This window comes from Phocoena phocoena, chromosome 13 (genome assembly GCF_963924675.1).
Source record: "Phocoena phocoena chromosome 13, mPhoPho1.1, whole genome shotgun sequence".
NCBI classification, from domain to species: Eukaryota; Metazoa; Chordata; class Mammalia; order Artiodactyla; family Phocoenidae; genus Phocoena; species Phocoena phocoena.
In genome coordinates, this window is record NC_089231.1 from 39,156,344 (window position 1) to 39,178,509 (window position 22,166).

General features: G+C 40.6%; 1 protein-coding gene across 2 annotated transcripts in view; it reads left to right on the top strand.

Moving 5' to 3' along the window:
- The window catches only part of TPGS2 (tubulin polyglutamylase complex subunit 2), a 55,555-nt gene extending 40,643 nt beyond the window's left edge, over nucleotides 1-14,912 (top strand). Inside the window, exons 3-7 of one of the 2 annotated variants that reach the window (XM_065890018.1) lie at nucleotides 462-549; nucleotides 2,659-2,812; nucleotides 11,291-11,400; nucleotides 13,201-13,361; nucleotides 14,682-14,912. In XM_065890018.1, coding sequence (XP_065746090.1) covers nucleotides 462-549; nucleotides 2,659-2,812; nucleotides 11,291-11,400; nucleotides 13,201-13,361; nucleotides 14,682-14,912 — 744 coding nt within the window. Of the gene's footprint in view, nucleotides 1-461; nucleotides 550-2,658; nucleotides 2,813-11,286; nucleotides 11,401-13,200; nucleotides 13,362-14,681 lie in introns of both variants that reach the window. The other variant, XM_065890019.1, reaches the window with a different exon arrangement.
- The last annotated feature ends 7,254 nt before the right edge of the window (nucleotides 14,913-22,166 follow it).

The following is a 22,166-nucleotide window of genomic DNA, read 5'->3' on the forward strand; positions in this document are numbered from 1 at the left end:
TCTCTCAGGTGGAAGTCTTAAAAGTTGGGGTGCTAGATGTAGGGGCCAAGCCCTTTGCTCCTCAGGGAGAATCCAGGAGTTGTGAGTTCCCTCCTCGTTGCGTGTCACCCTGCCAGGAGTGGGTTTTATAGCAAGGTTGTGATCAGCCTCTCATACCCATTTCAGTGTGTCTTCTTGTTCACTCGATGCGTAGGAGTCGCTCAGCTAGTTTCTGGATTTCTTTCAGAGGGATTGTTGTTCAATTTGTAGCTGTAGATTCAGTGTGTCAGTGAAACGAGGTGAGTGGAGGAGGCTGCTTTGTTGCCGTGAACTCTCCAATAGAGTTTTATAGGTAATTATTCAGAGTTTTTCTATTTTGGGGATCTGAAACACAGTAAATAGCATCCCCAGATGCTTTGAGGCACAGCCCTGCGCCCTCCTTCCCAGCCCTGACCTAACAGTCTGCTTGTTTGTGGTTCTAGAGAAATAACTGTGTGCTGCCTGAGGATCTGAAAAGCTTTTACCTGATGACCAATGGCTTCCACATGACATGGAACGTGAAGCTGGGTGGTGAGTCAGCCTCCTTGCTGTAGAGGAACATTTCCCTGGCTGAGAGGTTAGATGAGACAACTCTGAGGGCCTTTACAACTTATGAGTCTTTGAATCTGGGCAGTTTTTATGGGTTCTTCTAACGTGCAGTGTCCAGAAGCTGTGATTATCTCCCAAAGCTAACACATGCCATCATTGCTTCACCCACTGCCTCCCCAGCCCCCGTGCCAGGGTATACCCAGTACTTAACTGGAAGCTCAATTTAGAGGCTTCTTGTTGGCATGAGGTGGAGGGAAAGATTAGTCACTACACAAAAATCCTGAGCCACCTTGAACTTAAAGCCTCTGAGGATTCCACCTTGGAGCAGTCTCCTCAGGATGAGCTGCAGTGACAGCCTCTGGTGGTCATAAGAGGGGCTCCTTCCTTCATTCCCAGCATGGTGGAGACCTCAGGGCTCCGAGGTCTGGACCTCTGACCCTCAGACCAGAGCCTTCCCTTCTCTGCCTCACATCTCCTCAGCCTGAGTCATCAACCACCTTAGTTCACAGGCTATCATCCTTGGTATTAAATACGTCCAGGATAAACATTTCTATCATGAATGTGGGAAATCACACCTTGGTACATGTCAGAGATTCAGGTACTATGCAGGCATGAAAGTCAGTGCTGCGCATTTAGGTGAAGACTCTAGTAACATTCCATAGACTAGGAAATCCAGATCTAGCCCCTGGAGTCCAGCTCATTCCTGACACAGACTGCCCTGTCCTCAAGAGGACTTTATTATCTCCAAACTGCAACCACATCCCCAGATCTACTTTGGTCCTTGGGAATCAGCCTGTACGTCTCCTTGCTGCCACTAAGAATGCAGTCACTTCTGTGACACATCAAATCTGCAGAACTGACTCCTCCCTTTCATTGCCGCTACCTCCTAGGTTCCCTTGTTTTGGTGACTCCCCAAACCTTCCTGTTTTTCTCGCAGCTGACCAGGGGCATATTTTATAGCTTACTACTAAGCATTTAACATGAACTTTTAGCTTAGAATCATTTCCTCCGATGGTCTAGAAACCATTGTTGTCACCAATATCAGAAACCCTCATGGCCATGGCCTTTGGAGTCTGGAGCAACAGAGAGAGTGGACAGAGGCTAGAGTGACTGTCACATTTTCCCTTGCCTACATCACGGAGACAGGCTAGCCCCTGAAGAAGCCTGCATCAGAAAAGAAACATTTCATGAAGGTTTTATGAATGAGTCCCTATTCATTATTAATACTTTTTTTAATGTAATCCTCCCAACCCATCTTCTTATCCTTATCCCCATTGCTGTACCCATTCTTTACTGGATGGCTAAAATCATTATCAGAAAGGCCAGCAAAGGCAGCTTCCAATGTTCACCTCCTTAGTGGTCTTTCCCTGGACATTCCATGGTCTGTACATCAGCTGTTTTATTGCCTTAAGTTATTCCAGTTTTTTAGCAGTCATATGTCCAAGTCTTTGTGTGCCATCCCATGTCCAGCACCCTATATTATAAGGATTCTGTATGATAGATAAGGAAAATACATAATCTGCCTATTTCTTGTTTATACCTGAATTACAGAAGACTGAACCAAGCAAGAAGGCTTGCAAGACAGTTTGCTCCGTTGAGTAAGAAAAAATGATAAGTAGAGGGGGAGATAGTTTGCATAGTGAAAGCTTATGACAAGAAGGGTAGAAGCAGTCAGTTATATAATCAAAGCTGTTACTCCTTTGGAAAGTATAACCCTTCATTCAAGGGATGGCGGGAGCAAAAACATTTTTTAAGTCCTTTGATCTTCAAACTAGGGCCCCTACCCTAGAATTCCCAGTTCTTTTTGAGAATCCCCTTTTAAAATTTCCTTTGGTGCTCCACCCTAACACATGCAGTGGGGACTCTTCACTCATGGCCCCAGCTGTTTGCTTTTTTTTTTTTTTTTTGCATAAAAGGCTGGTGCTTTGGAGCATGTAGTGCGTTGATTCTCTCCTTTCCACTTTCCATTCAATTCCTCAGCCCTGGGATCAAATAATAGCTGGGCTTAAGTTAGTCAAGCAGAAGCCCTTCTGATGACCATGGTAACTAGCTTATTACTCCATGTAATTCTTTTTGTTAACATTCCCATAGAACATACCATTCCATTGGGCAGCATGGCAATTAACAGCATCTCAAAACTGACTCAACTCAACCAGTCTTCCCTGTACTCACTTCCTAACGCACCAACTCTTGCAGACCTGGAGGACGATACACAAGAAGGTAACTGGAGGGACTTCTGCTTTGAGTTAGAAATCAGCCTGCTTGTTTCCATTTTATAATGTTGAAAATAATAGGAAGAAATTGTGGCATTGTTACATGTTCCCCTAAACCCAACCCTTCCCATTTATGGCTTCTCTGAACCATGGGCGTAAGGTAAAAAAAAAAAAAAAAAAAAAAAAAACAGCCTGTATCAAAAAAGGAAATTTTCATGAAGAAAATGCCAGGGTTGGGATCTTTGTTTCCAGCACCCACTTCAGTCCCTGGCACATAGTAGCCAGTTAATGAATACCTGGTAAGTGAATGAATGTTACAGATTAAACTTCACTCCACATTTCAGTATTGAGAGGTTTCAGGGACCGTGACAGTCTAAATGCAGCTCCCTTCCTCCCTTCAGGCTCTTTGCCACTTCTGATTGAAATGGCTTATAATTCAAATGGCTGCTAAAGCTATGATCAACTATGTATAAGTGAGGACTTCAGTCAGAACTGTGTTTGGCTGCGTATAACAGACCCCCATTACAATGTTTAAATAGGAGTTTATTTTTCTCATAATAAGAAATCTGGGACAGGGCGAGAGAGAGTCATGGACATATACACACTAACAAACGTAGTAAGGTAGATAGCTGGGGGGAAGCAGCCGCAAGGCACAGGGATATTAGCTCCGTGCTTTGTGACAGCCTGGAAGGGTGGGATGGGGAGAGTGGGAGGGAGGGAGACGCAAGAGGGAAGACATATGGGAACATATGTATATGTATAGCTGATTCACTTTGTTGTAAAGCAGAAACTAACACACCATTGTAAAGCAATTATACCCCAATAAAGATGTTTAAAAAAAAAAAAAAAAAAAGAAATCTGGAACTAGGCTGGTGTAGCTGCTTGAGAAACTCAATGATAAAGTCTCCCTCTGGATTCCTGGCGTACCAGCCTTTATGTTTGTTTGGTTTTCATCCTCATGTTTAAAGAATGTGGGCTCTACCTCCAAGCTTCAAGTCTATGTTCCAGGCAGGAAAAAGAAGAGTAAAGGGCAAAATAACTGTCTCTTGGCAGAATAGTTTCCTTTTTGTCAGAAAAATAATAGTTTTTCCGGAAGCCCCTCCCAATAACCATTCGCCAGAATAGAGTCAAAAGGTTACCCATAGTGCAAGGGAATTTGAGGAGATAAGTATTTTTAGCTGTGTAGTATTGCCTCATCAAACAGAACTGGAGTTTTAAAAAGGGAGAATGAATATTCAGTAGGCAACTAGTGTCTCCAATACTAATGCCTTGGAGTGCATTGAAATTCTGACAGAGAGAACTGATGCAAGGCTTTCTCCTTCAACTGGACAAGCAGCTGGACAATAGGAGGAGTTGTCCAAGAGCTGAGCCTGGAAAGTGTTGGGCCCTGGGAAGAGTTTGTCACTTAGAAATGTGTGGAATCCTCAAGGATGGGAAAAAGGTCACATTTGCTTCATATGTGTATACTGGGGCTCTCTAACCCCTAAAAGGCAAAGGAGTTGTTAAATAAGTAGAATGGGTGTACCCTGCTTTTGAAGCTGGTAGATAAAGGTAGACTAGATGATAGGATTTCAAGGGACCTCAGCAAAGGACAGCTAGGGGTAGAGACCACACTGTCCTACATACTGATGGGGATAAAAACCACGTGGGCTTCTGGCACCTTCTGAGTTCATGCTTTTTAGGATAGTCCAACAATTAGACCTAAGTTTCATTAACTTAAGTAGAAAAATGCTGACTTTTCTCAGGGGACTCAGCAGTTAGAAAGAGGACAATCAGGAAGCAATATCAGAATACACAACCAGAGAAATAACACTGCTAGAGGACACAGATGAAAACCTAAATAAAAACAAGAACACTTAAGGGCATTTAAGACAGCACAAAGACTTCCTATAGAAAAAAAGTAAAAATTCTTGATTAAACAACTGACTAGATGAATTGAAGACAAGTATAAATATTGAGACCTGAGTTAGTAGCCTGAAAAAGCAAGTGCAAGAAATATCTAAAAGGACAGATAAATAAATTTTAAAAGGAGAAATGAGTGAAAAGGTGGAGGGTGAGAGAAATAGAAAATACATCCAGGTGACCTTCCATTGGAATTACAGGTGTTCAAAAAGAGAAAAAAAGCTGGAAAGGGAATAATAAATAAACAGTAATAAACAAAAACTTTTATTCAATCTGCAGATTGAAAGGGCTCTCCTAGACTCAAATAGAATTCAGGAGAAAACAGACACCTAGGCATTACATGATGCAGAATCTCAGGTTATTAGAAGAATATCAAAGGATGTGTAAAACTTTAAGAACATAAATACTCCAACCAAAAGACAGATGAAATGGAATGGAGATCTCAAGATGCAGATATATAAAGAGGAAAGGAAACAAGAGATTAGTGAACCTCCCTATGAAAGAGAAAGACTTAATTAAATCTTAATATCCAGGAATGTATACAACTTTTACATAAGAACTCTTGGAAAAAAGGGGACATAGTGCATAGAATATGTTTAAACATATACTCTCAGCTAAACCTAACAGAAAGGAGAGAGGCAAGATATAAGAGCTTTATGTGTTAAATTGTGTCCCTTCCCCCCGGAAATATTCATATGTTGAAGTCCTAACCTCACTCCCTCAGACTGTGACCTTATTTGGAAATAGGGACATTATAGATGTAAGTAGGTAAGGTGAGGTGATACTGGAGTTGGGTGGAGCCCTAATCCAATATGACTGACAACCTTTTAAAAGGGGAAATTTGGAGATACAGATATAAAAGAAAGCCATGTGAAGATGAAGACAGAGATGGGGTGGTAGTTCTACATACCAAGGAAAGCTAAAAGTTGCAAGCAAACCACCAGGAGCTAGGGGAGAGGCATAGAACAGATTTTTCTCCACAGCCCTCAAAAGGAACCAACCTTGACCTTGGATCTGTGGCCTCCAGAAGCGTGAGATAACAAATTTTTGCTATTCAAGCCATTCAGTTTGTGGTACTTTGCTACAGTAGCCCTAGCAACTAATACAAGGAATGTTCCAGAGACTCCTTTTAAAAGAAAATGTAGGACAAAGAGGAAAGGAAGTAGAAAGTGGAGGCCCTCATCCTACTCTAGGAAAGAAATAGTATGCCTTGTTGGGGGAAACAGAGTGTCTTGGTGTATTGGTTTTCTATTCATGTATAACAGATTACCAGAAGTTTAATGTCTTGAAACACTACAAATTTATTATCTAACAGTTTTCATGAGTCAGAAATTCAGCTACAGATTAGTAGAGTCTTCTGCTTAGGATCTTATCAGGCTAGAAACAAGGTGTCAGCTGGTGCTGTGATCTCATCTGAGGCATAGGGGCCTCTTCCAAGCTCACTGGTGGTTGACCTTATTCAGTTTCTTGCAGTTGTGGGACTAAGTCCTTGTTTTCTTGTTGCCTGTTGGCCAGGGCTCACTCTTGGCTCGTTTAGGCTGTCCTCAGATTCTAGCCACAAGACCCTCTCACAATATGGCCACTTGCTTCTCAGCCAGCAGGAATATTTCTCTCCAGTCTGCTACAACAGAGTCTCATAATGTTACCTAATCAAGGGAGTGACTACTCCATTATATTATAGGTCCTGACCACACTCAGGGGAGGAGGTTGTACAGGTGTGTATACACACAAGCATGAATCTTGCGGCCATCTTAGAATTCTGCATACCACATTTGGTTAGAGAAACAATGGCATATTGTTTTCAAGTAAGGGTAGAATCATATGGATCCAGTCATGCAAATACATAAAAAAAGGAAGATAGGGCTTCCCTGGTGGCGCAGTGGTTGAGCGTCCGCCTGCCAATGCAGGGACACGGGTTCGTGCCCTGGTCCGGGAGGATCCCACATGCCGTGGAACGGCTGGGCCCGTGAGCCATGGCTGCTTAGCCTGTGTGTCCGGAGTCTGTGCTCCGCAACGGCAGAGGCCACAGCAGTGAGAGGCCCGCGTACAGCAAAAAAAAAAAAAAAGGGAAGATAACCATTAAAGGAATAAAAAATTACTTTAGAATCTCTAACCTAATAAAGGAATGTTGAATCACATGAGTAAAAATAAGAAAAAGGGAAAAGAAACAACATTATAAAATACGCAACAAAACATTAAGAGGAATAAAATAAAACAGATAAATCATTATGTTAAGTGTGCTGGGATTGAATTTCCCTTTTGAAAAGCAGAAACTATCAGATTGATATAAAAAGCAAAGCTCATCTATATGTTATTTTCAGAAGCATACTTAAACTGATGAAGAGGCCTCCTGGTAATGGCAGATAGGTAATTCAGAGCAGTCTTCCTGCTGAAGACAACTGAAAAGTCAGGGAACATATAAAAATCATCAAATAAGAGCTAATAAGATGGTGAGATAGCACCAGATCAACATCCAGAAGAAGACAGAAATCCAGGGAAGAGGCTCAATGTTTAGGGTTGCTTTTGCCTAGGATACGTTGTCCTTTTCAAAAGAGGCAATGAGGCAACTGAAAAGCTGAGAATTTGACCCATATGTGAGACTAGAAGAATAAAATGGAGTCTAGAACCTACAGAAGATGGCACCCATAAAAACGACCCTACCCTTTTGGTTAGCACCATGAGGAGCTATATAGTCTAGGAGATAGAATGAACCAGAAATAACCACTCTTCACATGGACCAAAGCCCAAATATAAGTCACCTGTGCATCCCAGAAAATGTTAAATCCCAAAATTGGACTAATTTGATTCCAGATTACTAATCTCCCCAGGGGCCTGGCAGAAAAAAACAGAAATTCACTCCAGAGAAATGTACTAAAATTGACTGTTTATGGTTGCACAGCTCTAAATATACTAAAAACCATTAACTTGTACACTTTAAGTGAATGGTATGGTAGGTGAATTATATCTCAGTATAAAACTCATATAAAAATAAAATTCTTCCCTAGAGGAAGAAAACATTATCCTAGACCTCATTGTTTTTATAAATAATTTTTCAAAAATAATCCTACTTAAAAAGAACCAGGCACATGAAGAAACACAACACCATGAACAAGAATCAGCACAAATAACAGGTAACAGAAAGATATCCACTGTTATTCCTGAGGGTGAAATTATTAGGCACAGACTGTAGGACAGTGTGCTAATGTGCACATGGAGATAAAACCAAACTAAAAATTCAGTGAAGAACTAATAACAGTGACATTGTAGATTTGACCTTATGATTCTGGCCATATGGCATACTACCTTTTACCAGATCAGGACTTGTGCAGATAATACTCTAAACTCTGGGGAAACTTTTAAAATAATTACCTAAAAGGACTGGAGAGTAACCAAAAATAAGCAGAAACTGGAGTGGCATCTACAAATGGCACAAGGGAACCACACTGAATGATTTTCCTATTTTTATAACTTTTCACCTGAGGGCAGACCCCAGTCAGCATCAGTCAAGGCTGCTAAAACTTGGTGGGAGCCTACAGTCTGGAGTTTTGATTTCATCCAAGATGGAATAGTGGAGGCCAGATTTATCTTACCACCTGGAACAACAAAAAAACCAAAAACAGACAAAATATATAAAACAATGGATGTTGTCAAGATACTGACCATCATACAGGGAAGAATGATGAGCTCTGAATGATGGGAAGCAAATGAGGTGAACCCTAGCTTAGTATCTGAAAGTTTCCAGTTGACAGCATAGAGAAGGGAACCCAAGGAGAACCTGTTGTACCTGTTGAGAAGACATAACTAAGAGCCCAGCTGGATGAAGACAGGTAGAGTTCACAGGACTGAGTAACAGAGAGGAATGAGCTGCATAGAGAGAGAACTGCAGAGATCTGCAGAGTGTCCTCAAGTATTCAGGAAAGAACTGATGAGCACACACATGTGAAGATACTACCCAAGGCCAGGGACAAAACCACCCAAGAAGATTAGAGGGAACAATGCCTGGTACTCACACTGAACCAGGAATAGTGTCCATTTCTACCGTCCAGGTTGAAACACCTCATGGCTTACATAGAATTAGGTAGAGTACTCAGAAGGGTCTTGCCTCAGTAATGGGGAAAAAATTAGCCCTAGGTTAAATGCTGCCTTGGGTTCTGCCTGTCAAACACTAAGCACAAGACCTGAAAGTATCTGTTTTCGAGTAATTTAACTGTGTCACAGAACAAAGTTCAACAATATTTATAGAAATATAAAAATAGCAAGCACTCAACAATGCAAAATTAACAATTTCTGGCATCCAATCAAAGATTACCAGGTATGCAAAAAAGCAGGAAAAAATGACCATAAGGAGGAGAAAAATTAATTGAAACCAATCCAGAATTGAGGTACAGTTTAGAATTAGCAGATACAGACTTTAAAACAGTCATTACTATATTCTATATGTCCAAAAACTTTGTACAGACATGGAAGATAGGAAAAAACAAATCCAAACTCAACTTCTAGAGATGAAACTAGTTTCTGAGATGAAAAATACACTGGATGGGACTAACAATAGTTTAGATATTGCCAAAGAAAAGACTGGAGAAATTAAAGACATAACAATAGACAATCCAAAATAACACAGAAAGAAAGTAAAAAATTATTTTAATCAAAATAGCATCAGTGAACTGAGGGACAACAAATGGTATAATGTATGTATAATTGGAGTCCCTGAAAAGAGGGGGATGGACCAGGAAATACTATTTGAAGAAATAGTGGCTCAAAACTGTACCAGTTACTTGGAAACTTAAACCATATCTAAGAAGCTTAACAAGCCAGGAACAAGAAACATGAAGAAACAATACTAGGAAACGTAATCAAATTGCTCAAAATCAGGGATAAAGAGAAAATCTTAAAAGCAGTCAATGGAAAAAGACAATTCCATACAAAGGAGCAAAGATAAGGATAATAGCATATTTCTCGTTGGAAACAATTCAATCAAGATAAAATACTCAGGGAAGGGGGAGGGATAAATTGGGAGATTGGGATTGACGTATAATACTACTATATATCAAATAGATAACTAATAAGGACCTACTGTATAGCACAGGAAACTCTACTCAATACTCTGTAATGACCTATATAGGAAAAGAATCTAAAAAAGAGTGGGTATATGTATAACTGATTCACTTTGCTGTACACCTGAAACTAACACAACATTGTAAATCAACTATCCTCCAATAAAAAGAAAGAAAGAAACAATCAGAGGAAAATCATGCTGTTAGACCGGAATAAAAAATAAATACATTAAAAACTTTAAATTAAAATATTCTTTAAGCAAATTCATTTGATTAAAAAAAAGTTAAAATACTCAAAGGAAAAAATTGTCAACCTAGAATTCTATACCCCATGAAAATATCTTTCAAAAACAAAGGCCTTTTCAAAAAGCAGTCTGGCAATGTCCATTCTATAATACTTCAGGGTATCTAGCCGTATAACAAAAGCACCAGAACAAAGGGACAGGTACAGAGATGATTACTGTAGCATTTGTAGCAGAATAATATTGGCCCCCTATCAATAGGTGGCTCACAGGATAAATTAGGGTGCATGCACTCCCACAGACTGTCAGGCAGCCATTAAAAAGAATGCATTAGAGTTACAACCCTTAGAGGGCTTTCCACATTGTATTATTGTATAGAAAGTAAGATTCAGGTAACATGTGTGGTATCCCATTTTTATATAGTAAATGATCTCACAAAATTTAAATGTATACCTATATGTCTGCCTAGGACCATATGAGATGAAGAATATGAAGGTATAACCACCAGGGGAGGGTAAAACCATGTTAAAGAAAGAAACAAAAAAAAACACAAAAAGCCTTCTTATTTAGAAATGTAAATATTTATGCATTTATGTAAAATTATATGTATGGGTATATGTGTAAATCAAAAATATTATTTTTATATACTCTGTTTTATCCAATCTCTCCTAGGTTTGTTAAACCCTTTCCACCCCAGTCACTAATGCTAATCATTATTGCATAATTGCTGTAATGAAAGAAGCAGGAGAGAAGGTTTCTGATGGTTGCATTTCTAAGAATTTATCTTTTTTTCTGTTACATTATGGTATTTCGTTTCTAGGTAGGTATTTCTAACAGAGCCAGACTTAGCATTAATTATAATGTTATAATTATAATAGAAATAAACATAACATGCCACGAATATACATTTTAGACAGAGGAAAAAGGATTCTAATCAAAAGATCATGAAGTGCTATAAATGAGGGGAAACCATGTATCTGGGGAAAAAGAAAAAAGTTGTTCAGATTACTCTGACTTACGTAGTCCCACTCCCAAGAAGTTCAGTTTGTTGTCCTCATGCCCCCTTCCCCAGATTCCATGACACTCTGTTGGTGGTAGGGGAGCCAAGACAGAGGCTTAGACCATGAATAAGACCCAGGACATTTAGAGTATAGAATACATTTGGTCCACGTTTGAAAATAATAGTTAAGAATATGTTTGAGATAAGGCTTTTTTTCCCTCTGTTTATTTCATCCAAGCAAAGCTGGATGAATAAGTATGTTTGAGCTGAGTGTGTTTGAACATTACCATTAACTTCTGGGTTTGCAGCTAGTGAGAACCAGCCAGAGAAGCCTCACTTTGATTCTCGCAGTGTAATATTTGAGCTGGATCCTTGCAACGGAAATGGGAAGGTTTGCCTTGTCTACAAAAGAGGGAAACCAGGTAAGAATCATGGCAGGCATGGTCCTGTAGCTTGGGAATGGCCTTGGCTGACCTTGCTCTCCAGCCATCACACAAAAGGCATGCTCTTCCCTCCCCTTCTGAGGTGCTGCTGGGTCTCTTGTAGATGCCAAGACCCAGAAAACCCCTTTGGTCCTCTCTGAGCATCCCCCTCCAGGCCAATTACTAGAGTCTTTTTAAGCTATTGTCATTTGTGTCACTTGTGAGTTACTGCAAAATAATAAGATTAGGATAATAAGTGAATAAATGCTAAAAGAAATAGTCATTCTGTTTATAACTCCTCCAGCAGGCTCATGCATTAGAAAAGCATCCAGGAAAAACATTGTCTTTCTTTTACACGTATTTATGTAGGCCAATTAACAGCAATAAAAATCTGAATTACTAGACCTCAAACTAAGATCCCAGATGGGAAATCAAGAGAAGGCGGCTCTGGCTTCTTAAACAGTGGGCACCACCTGGCCCCCTAACAGCAGTTCAGTCCCTAGGAACTACAGAGTTGGACAATGTCCAGCCCTCTTCAAGTAGCTTTCTGCCTGCAGAGGGTGAGAAGACACACCAGGGTTCACCTCTGGGGGAAAGGAGAGATCATCTCCAGCTGGAGGAGTCTTTGTGAAGTAGCCTTTGAGCTGCATCTTTTTTTTTTTTTTTAATATTTATTTATTTATCTATTTGGTTGCACCGGGTCTTAGTTGCAGCATGTGGGGCCACAACTAAAGAGCTCGTGTGCCACAACTAAGGAGCCAGTGAGCCGCAACTAATGAGCTACATCTTGAAGTATAGGTCTGAATGAGATATGGGGGGTGTGGGGTGTGGGGCAAAAGGGGGCATCCAAGCAAAGGGATATGGGTAAAAGCCATGCCATGAGAGAATGCACCTGATTTGGGGGGAATGACAATTCCAGTTCATTGGCCACGTGGTTCATCTTGTGGATGAGGAGGAGATGACATCAGAAGCCCTGTGATTCCCTTTCATGTGGAGTTTTGAAAGCCAGGTGAAGGGGTTTGGACATTACGTGGAAGTAGGTGGGGAGTCAAGGTTATTTAGCAGAAGTATGGCAGGATTCAAATGAAAATGTGACCACAGGCAGAAATGGAAGTGGAAGGTACTGGAGGATGGAGGCCACTTAGGGAGATGTTACAGCCATTAGACAGGAGATGAAATAGGAGAGGCCTAGGATATGAACTAGGAGTACTAAGAATGGACGGTCAGAAGCAAGCGTGAGGCAGGAGCTGGTACAATAGTGCCTGCTTCAGCTCAACCAGCACATCACACAGCCGCACAGGCAGGAGTCCCAGGAGAGGAAGCTGGTCTGGGCTCCTCCATGGTGGTTTCTCACAGCACTTCTAATTCCTGACAGACCTCCTGAGAAAGCCGGAACTGTTCAGACAGAGTGCCTCTCCATCAGGAAGGCTGAGACCACAGTATGTACCTATTGGGGGAGGGGGAGTATTGAGTCCACACAAGAATGGAGTGCTGCTTAGATAGCCTGAATGCACAGGTGGCCAAAGCCCAGCAGATAGATCAGTCGACTGACTGATCAAGAATTTGTAAAAAAAAAAAAAAAAAAAAAGAATTTGTAAAAGAATATAAAGAAGCCAGTAACAGTGGCCACTGGAGAACAGAACTGGGAGGTTGAAGGGAAAAAAGGGAACTTTTACTTACAGTTTACATTCCTTCTACTATTGAAATTTGTTTTAGCCATGAGTAGATGTTGACTTTATAGATAAAAGGAAAAAAGTGTTAAGCCATCCCTTCCTTTATGTCCTTTGTCTGCTATTTCAGCATTAGCACAAGACACTGAGATCTGGTTCCTGGACAGAGCATTATACTGGCATTTTCTCACCGATACCTTTACTGCCTACTATCGCCTGCTTATCACCCACCTGGGCCTGCCCCAGTGGCAGTATGCTTTCACCAGCTATGGCATTAGCCCACAGGCCAAGGTAAGGGGGGACCACCTGTCATCTCAAACTGTAGAATGTATCAGAATCTTCTGAGGAAATGCTTACACCGCAGATTCCCAGCTTCCTCATCTGATGTAGGAGATCTGGGGTTGAGCCCAGGGGCATGTATGTTCAATAAGCAAGGCAGGTGCTTCCAATTTAGGTGGACAACCTCACTTTATACTAATCTAGTTAAATGGTTCCCAAACTTGGCTGATCCTCAGAATCACCTGGGGAGTTTTTACTTCTAATGAAAAGGGGTTGGTGGTGGGGGGAGATTAGGTTTGACCATTCATTTTGGATAGGCAGAACATGCATACAGGAACAGTGAAAAATCAGTCTCTTATTCACTGGTTCTCCAGCTTCCCCATCCACTTCCCCACAGGGAGCCACTGTTAGTTTCTCTTGTGCCCTCACTGAGATACTTTATTGGATAGAAAGCATGCATGCATGCATACAGTTTTTGGTTCCTTTTTTCTAAATCACAAGTGCGATATACTATTCACATTGTTCTGCACCTTCTTTTCACTTAACTCCGTGTTGGAGCTCATTCCCTATCAATATATAGAGAGCTGTCTTTTTCAATGATATAGAGTATTTCAAAGTATGGATGTGCCTCATTTATATTATATATCCAGACACCATTTTAAACATACAGATGTCAGGTAATGCTGATGTACTGCCTGCTTTGAGAACACCAGGTGTGTCTAGAAGAACTTTTGACTGGATGGCAAAAAATGAGGGACTCGATGAATGTATTCATCGAGTGGACCTCACTTTCCTCAAATGTCACATGACAGTGACATACATCCAGGCAACATGGTGGGTGGTTGTGATCAATGAAAATAAATGTAGATGCCCTTTGCCCTCAACTGCCCAGAAAGCCTGTAGGGAAGAGAGCAGGCAACTTCCCTCAGTAGAGGCCTGCTCTGGCCTCTGTGTGCTCCTTCCCTGTGGGAAGGATGCTACCAAGTCCACCTGATGGGCAGTGGCTGGTTTGGAGGCAGAACAATTAGAAGGACACCGTACCCTGATGATTTGGGACCTAGCATACCAGGCTCAGTGCACACTAGGTTAGAAGGAAGCGCATTTACTCAGATTCTTAGTCCTCATGTTTAAAGGTTATGAGACCCCATAAAGCAATGTGTGTCTTCCCTTTTACCTAAAGGAAGTGCTAATAGATTTTAGAGGCAGTTTTTCCTAAAGTCTTTTACTCTGCCTCATCTCCCCAGCTCTCTACCCCTGTATCTCCCGTGAAGAGCATAAACACATACTCTTCTCCTTTGAATTGTGACCCTCTCTCCTAATTCTGCCTTACAGCAATGGTTCAACATGTATAAACCCATCACCTACAACACAGACCTACTCACGGAAGAGACCGACTCCTTTGTGAACAAGCTGGATCCCAGCAAAGTGTTCAAGAGCAAGAACAAGACCTTAATCCCCAGAAAGAAAGGGTCTGTTCAGCCTGCAGGTGGCCAGAAAGGGCCTGCAGGTCCTCCTTCCACCTCTAAATCCTCCTCTGGCTCTGGAAACCCTGTCCGAAAATAAGCGCCCCACCTCCAGCTCCCTGCCAGCCCCACAGCGATGATTTCCATGCACAGATGCCCCAGGCGTGGCCCAAGCCTCAGATTCTGTGTGGAACCATAGTCCTCTCCCCATCTGAGTGACAAAATCCTAGGCCTTTTTTACTGCCATTGGCTTGAGCCAGGACTTGGAAAGGCATACTCAGCTCTCCCCAAGAATCCTTCTCTCATACCCCTTACAGCAGGTTGTGCCACCTACTGATTCTGGAAGCTGTGGCGAATGTAAGGTGTTGTGTAAGTGACTAAGTAGATCTGTTAAGAGCTTGCTTCTCTTTCTACTCCAGCCCCCTACCCCTCAGCAGTAATTAGAGAAGTCCCCCATAGAAACCACTGGTTTTGACCTATGAAGCATTAGAACTATGCTGCTCAATTGGTAGCCACTTTTTAAAGCAGCTAAATTTAAGCCATGTTAAAAATTCAGTTCCTCAGTTATATTAGCCACAATGGGAGTATTCATGTGGCTAGTGGATTCTGTATTAGCACAGGGATGATCAAACGTTTCTATCATCACAGAAAGTTCTATTGGGCAGCACTGCATTAGAATACTTTTGCATTACCCTTCCTCAGCTCAGTTAATTTTTGTTAGAGAATATGGATACCTTAATTTGATGGGTTATAATGTTCCATGAAAAACCTTGAATATACATTTTTATGTTCTTTATATCCTTCACCACAAAGATCTTGTGTTGCTCATTTTCAGTTTCCTATAGTTTCTCATCTTCATCGGTTTCCTATAAAGCTTCTTGTTTCCAGTTTTGTGATGTGATGTTTGCACATTTGCCAAAATTATCTTTTTCACTTTTTTTAAAAAAGAAGAGGTGATTCTGCTGTACCATTAAAACCAAAACAAAATAAAATCTCCCAAGCATTGCTTTGCCAGGACTCTTCATGCAGAGTTTTGATGAAATCAGTCACTGTTGACAAGAGCCTCCACCTGCTCTACCTACTCACAATTGCTCAACAATTCACTGGGTAGCAGAAAAGAATAGAGAGGAACCAAGTTGTCAAGGATAATAGCTGAGGTTTAGTCTTCCAGAAGCATTTTTCTGCCAAAACTCATCAAAGAGAGAACCAGCAGTGCCAGATAAGAGATTCCAGCATTTGGCTGCTTCCCCAAGTCAGGGTTAGAAGGGGATTGAGAAGTTGTATCATCTTCCACTGTGGCAGGTGTCCTTCCTCTAGAGATCATGGAGCCCCTGAATTATTTCTTAAGTCCTGGTCCAGCTCTGGATTTCATAAATGAAGCAGCAGAGGAGCCACAAAACAGTGGCGGCCTTCAAATCCATGACAATCAGGTGGAATCCCCAAAGAGCTGTAGACAGAAAGGGGTTCCAACAAGGAAAGATTTGAGACCTGCCTCAGGAGGAGCAGAGCACTCAAGAGCAGGAATGGCTACCCAATATATAGGACCCAGTGCAGAATGAAAATGTGGGGCCTTTTCTCCAAAACTCAGATAAACAGTACCATTAAAAGTATTGGACTTCCTTCGTGGCGCAGTGGTTGAGAGTTCGCCTGCCGATGCAGGGGACACGGGTTCGTGCCCCGGTCTGGGAAGATCCCACATGCCGCAGGGTGGCTGGGCCCGTGAGCCATGGCCGCTGAGCCTGTGCGTCCGGAGCCTGTGCTCCGCAATGGGAGAGGCCACAACGAGAGGCCCGCGTATGGCAAAAAAAAAAAAAAAAGTACTAATACGGAGTAGCAATTCTCATATTAGACAAAATAGACTTTAAAGTAAAAAGACTATTACAAGAAACAAAGAAAGCCACTACATAATGATCAAGGGATAAATCCAAGAAGAAGATATAACAATTGTAAATATTTATGCACCCAATATAGGAGCACCTCAATACACAAGGAAACTGCTAACAGCCATAAAAGGGGAAATCGACATTAACACAATAACAGTAGGGGACTTTAACACCCCACTTTCACCAACGGACAGATAATCCAAAATGAAAATATAAATAAGGAAACACAAGCTTTAAATGACATATTAAACAAGATGGATTTAATTGATATTTATAGGATATTCCATCCAAAATCAACTGAATACACTCTTCTCAAGTTCTTGTGGAACATTCTCCAGGATAGATCATATCTTGGGTCACAAACGAAACCTTGGTAAATTTAAGAAAATTGAAATCATATCAAGTATCTTTCCTGACCACAATGCTATGAGACTAGATATCAATTATAGGAAAAAATCTGTAAAAAAATACAAATACATGGAGGCTAAAAAATACACCACTAAATAACCAAGAGATCACTGAAGAAATCAAAGAGAAAATCAAAAAATACCGAGAAACAAATGACAATGAAAACACAATGACCCAAAACCTATGGAATGCAGCAAAAGCAGTTCTAAGAGGGAAGTTTATAGCAATACAATCCTACCTCAAGAAACAAGAAAAATCTCAACCTACCTTACACTTAAAGCAGTTAGAGAAAGAAGAACAAGAAACCCCCAAAGTTAGCAGAAGGAAAGAAATCGTAAAGATCAGACCAGAAATAAATGAAAAAGCAATGAAGGAAATGATAGCAAAGATCAATAAAACTAAAAGCTGGTTCTTTGAGAAGATAAACAAAATTGATAAACCATTAGCCAGACTCATCAAGAAAAAAAGGGAGAAGACTCAAATCAATAGAATTAGAAATGAAAAGGAGAAGTAACAACTGACACTGCAGAAATACAAAGGATCATAAGAGATTACTACAAGCAACTATATGCCAATAAAATGGACAACCGGGAAGAAATGGACAAATTCTTAGAAAAGCACAACCTTCCAAGACTGAACCAGGAAGAAATAGAAAATATAAAGAGATCGGTCACAAGCACTGAAACTGGAACTGTGATTAAAAATCTTCCAGCAAACAAAAGCCCAGGACCAGATGGCGTCACAGGCGAATTCTACCAAACATTTAGAGAGGAGCTAACACCTATCCTTTTCAAACTCTTCCAAAATATAGCAGAGGGAGGAACACTCCCAAACTCATTCTATGAGGCTACCATCACCCTGGTACCAAAACCAGACAAAGATGTCACAACAAAAGAAAACTACAGGCCAATATCACTGATGAACATAGAGGCAAAAATCCTCAACAAAATAAAGCAAACAGAATCCAACAGCACATTAAAAGGATCATACACCATGATCAAGTGCAGTTTATCACAGAAATGCAAGGATTCTTCAGTATACACAAATTAATCAATGTGATAAACCGTATTAACAAATTGAAGGAGAAAAACCATCATCTCAATAGATGCAGAAAAAGCTTTTGACAAAATTCAACACCCATTTACCATTAAAAAAAAAAAAAAAAACCCTCCAGAAAGTAGGCATAGGCATAGAGGGAACTTACCTCAACATAATAAAAGCCATATATGACAAACCCAAAGCCAACATTGTTCTCAATGGGAAAAACTGAAACCACTTCCTGTAAGATCAGGAACAAGACAAAGGTGCCCACACTCGCAGCTATTATTCAACATAGTTTGGAAGTTTTAGCCACAGCAATCAGAGAAGAAAAATAAATAAAAGGAATCCAACTCGTAAAAGAAGTAAAGCTGTCACTGTTTGCAGATGACATGATACTATACATAGAGAATCCTAAAGATGCTACCAGAAAACTACTAGAGCTAATCAATGAATTTGGTAAAGTTGCAGGATACAAAATTAATGCACAGAAATCCCTTGCATTCCTATACACTAATGATGAAAAATCTGAAAGAGAAATTAAACATTCCCATTTACCATTGCAACAAAAAGAAAATACCTAGGAATAAACCTACCTAAGGAGACAAAAGACCTGTATGCAGAAAACTATTAGGACACTGATGAAAGAAAGATGATACCAACAGATGGAGAGATATACCATGTTCTTGGATTGGAAGAATCAACATTGTGAAAATGACTCTACTACCCAAAGCAATCTACAGATTCAATGCAATCCCTATCAAACTACCAATGGCATTTTTCACATTCTCAGAACTAGAACAAAAAGTTGCACAATTTGTATGGAAAAACAAAAGAGCCCGAATAGCCAAAGCAATCTTGAGAAAGAAAAACAGAGCTGGAGGAATCAGGCTCCCAGACGTCACACTATATTACAAAGCTACAGTAATCAAGACAGTATGGTACTGGCCCAAAAACAGAAATACAGATCAATGGAACAGGATAGAAGCCCAGAGACAAACCCATGCACATATGGTCACCTTATCTTTGATAAAGGAGGCAAGAATATACGATGGAGGAAAGACAGCCTCTTCAATAAGTGATACTGGGAAAACTGGACAGCTACATGTAAAAGAATGAAGTTAGAACACTCCCTAACACCATACACAAAAATAAACTCAAAATGGATTAAAGACCTAAATGTAAGGTGAGACACTATAAAAGTCTTAGAGGAAAACATAGGCAGAACACTCTATGACATAAATCAACAGCAAGATCCTTTTTGACCCACCTCCTAGACAAATGGAAATAAAAACAAAAATAAACAAATGGGACCTAATGAAACTTAAAAGCTTTTGCACAGCAAAGGAAACCATAAACAAGACGAAAAGACAGCACTCAGAATGGGAAAAAATATTTGCAGATGAAGCAACTGACAAAGGATTAATCTCCAAAATATACAAGCAGCTCATGCAGCTCAATATCCAAAAAGCAAACAACCCAATCAAAAATGGGCAGAAGACTTAAATTGACATTTCTCCAGAGAAGATATACAGATTGCCAACAAACACATGAAAGGATGCTCAACATCACTAATCGTTAGAGAAATGCAAATCAAAACTACAATGAGGTATCACCTCTCACCAGTCAGAATGGCCATCATCAAAAAAATCTAAAAACAGTAAATGCAGGAGAGGGTGTGGAGAAAAGGGAACCCTCTTGCACTGTTGGTGGGAATGTAAATGGATACAGCCACTATGGAGAACAGTATGGAGGTTCCTTAAAAACAAAACAGAACTACCATACGACCCACCAGTCCCACTACTGGGCATATACCCTGAGAAAACCATAATTCAAAAAGAGTCATGTACCACAGTGTTCATTGCAGCTCTGTTTACAATAGCCAGGACATGGAAGCAACCTGAGTGTCCATCAACAGATGAATGGATAAAGAGGATGTGGCACATATATACAATGGAATATTACTCAGCCATAAAAAGAAACGAAATTAAGTTATTTGTAGTGAAGTGGATGGACCTAGAGACTGTCGTACAGAGTGAAGTAAGTCAGAAAGAAAAATACCGTATGCTAACACATATATATTGGATCTAAAAAAAAAAAAATGTTCTGAAGAACCTAGGGGCAGGACAGGAATAAAGACGCAGACATAGAGCATGGACTTGAGGACACAGGGAGGGGGAAGGGTAAGCTGGGACAAAGTGAGAGAGTGGCATGGACATATATACACTACCAAATGTAAAATAGATAGCTAGTGGGAAGCAGCTGCGTAGCACAGGGAGATCAGCTCGGTGCTTTGTGACCATCTAGAGGGGTAGGATAGGGAGGGTGGGAGGGAGATGCAAGAGGGAGGAGATATGGGGATATATGTATACGTATAGCTGATTCACTTTGTTGTACAGCAGAAATTAACACACCATTGTAAAGCAATTATAGTCCAATAAAGATGTTAAAAAAAAAAAGTACTAATTTGTTTTACCTTTCTTCTGTGGTCTCTCTCACAACTTGTTACAGTGTTTTATCTGTTTGCTACTTGATGCTGTTCTAGGAAAAATTAGAACTTTAAATTATTAGTGTTAATTTTATCATTGCTCTTTCTATTGTGCTATTCCAGTTTTTAGTGCCTCTATAGAGCATTTAACTCATGTACAGCATCACCAAAAATTACACAATTATTACTTTATACCTTTTGTACGCATATATGTTTCATTCTTATCAGAACAGTGGAAACAACACGCAAAAGTAGCTCAACTGATATTTCACTTCCTGATATGTACACATTCTATCAACACTCTGAACTTACCGATGACTAAGGAAGGACTGAAAGAAATTTTGAGCTGCCCTATGTTTTCCTTCTGTGTCATCATTTCAGCGTAAGTGGTTGGCTAATACAGGAAAGTAACATGAGTAAAAAAGGGAATGTTTGGGTGCCATGGTCATTCGTGCTTCTTAGAATGCCATTACCTTCTTTTTGCATTCAAATCAAGTCTGGTTCAAATAGAAAGTATGACCTTTTGGGGCCCTTGTGTCCCCACTTTCTCAGTTGTAGACATAACATGCTTGCCTTGTACTTAACTCTGAACCTCCCTGGACTCTCATGTATGGTGGGCCCACTAGAATTCTGTGCTCACGAGAATCACGATGGCTGTAAATGAAAGAGGTGGTAAGGAACAGTGGACACACATATTGCACATATCTCCTCTGCTCACGTGTATGCTTGTCTCATCACGCTTGACCTACAAAACACAAGTTCAAAGATAAAACTAAGAATTTCAAGGCAGTAACAGGAGAGCATTAAGCCAAGTGTGAGGCCTTCTGAGTGTGGAGCTCTGTGTGACTTCACAGGTCACATGCCCATGAAGCTGGCCCTGGTGAAGGGGGAAGGGAGCATTCCTGGCCAAAGGCTTCAGACAATGCATAGGTTGAGTGGGTTACATGGGGGAAAAGCTCACAAGGATACTAATGTTTTGAAACTAAAGCAATTAAAATGGCAATAGGCACTACTATAAATCAACTACCCAGGAAAAAGACTCTCTGCTGGAATTACAGAAAGAGAATAAATGGCAGGATGCTTCACGATGCCTTGATGTAGCTAAGACTGCGTGAAGTGCCACATCATCATGTTGCTTGCGTCCTACAGCAGGGAAGTACCCAAGCCAAGGATAGGCATGACAAGGGGCAGCTTGCATAGGATAATCCACAGAATATGGGTTACTCCTGTGCTCCCCAAAGGTGGACATGCATCAGTGTCACTGGAATTGTGTGTAGAAAATAAGATGCATAGATCCCACTCCAGACCTACTAAATCAAAATTGCAAGGAAAGATTCCAAGCATCAGGGCTTTTAATCAACCACAATGATGACAGTAATGTTCACTGACCCTGAAACTTTCTACTTAATGGGCCTGGGTGGTTTTGCTTTCATTGCAGGAGAAGAACTCAGAATGTTTTCTAGTGAAGCATATACAATGACTGGAACAGAAGAACCAAGGGACCTTTTAGTTTCTGTATGAAATACATCCATTTTAA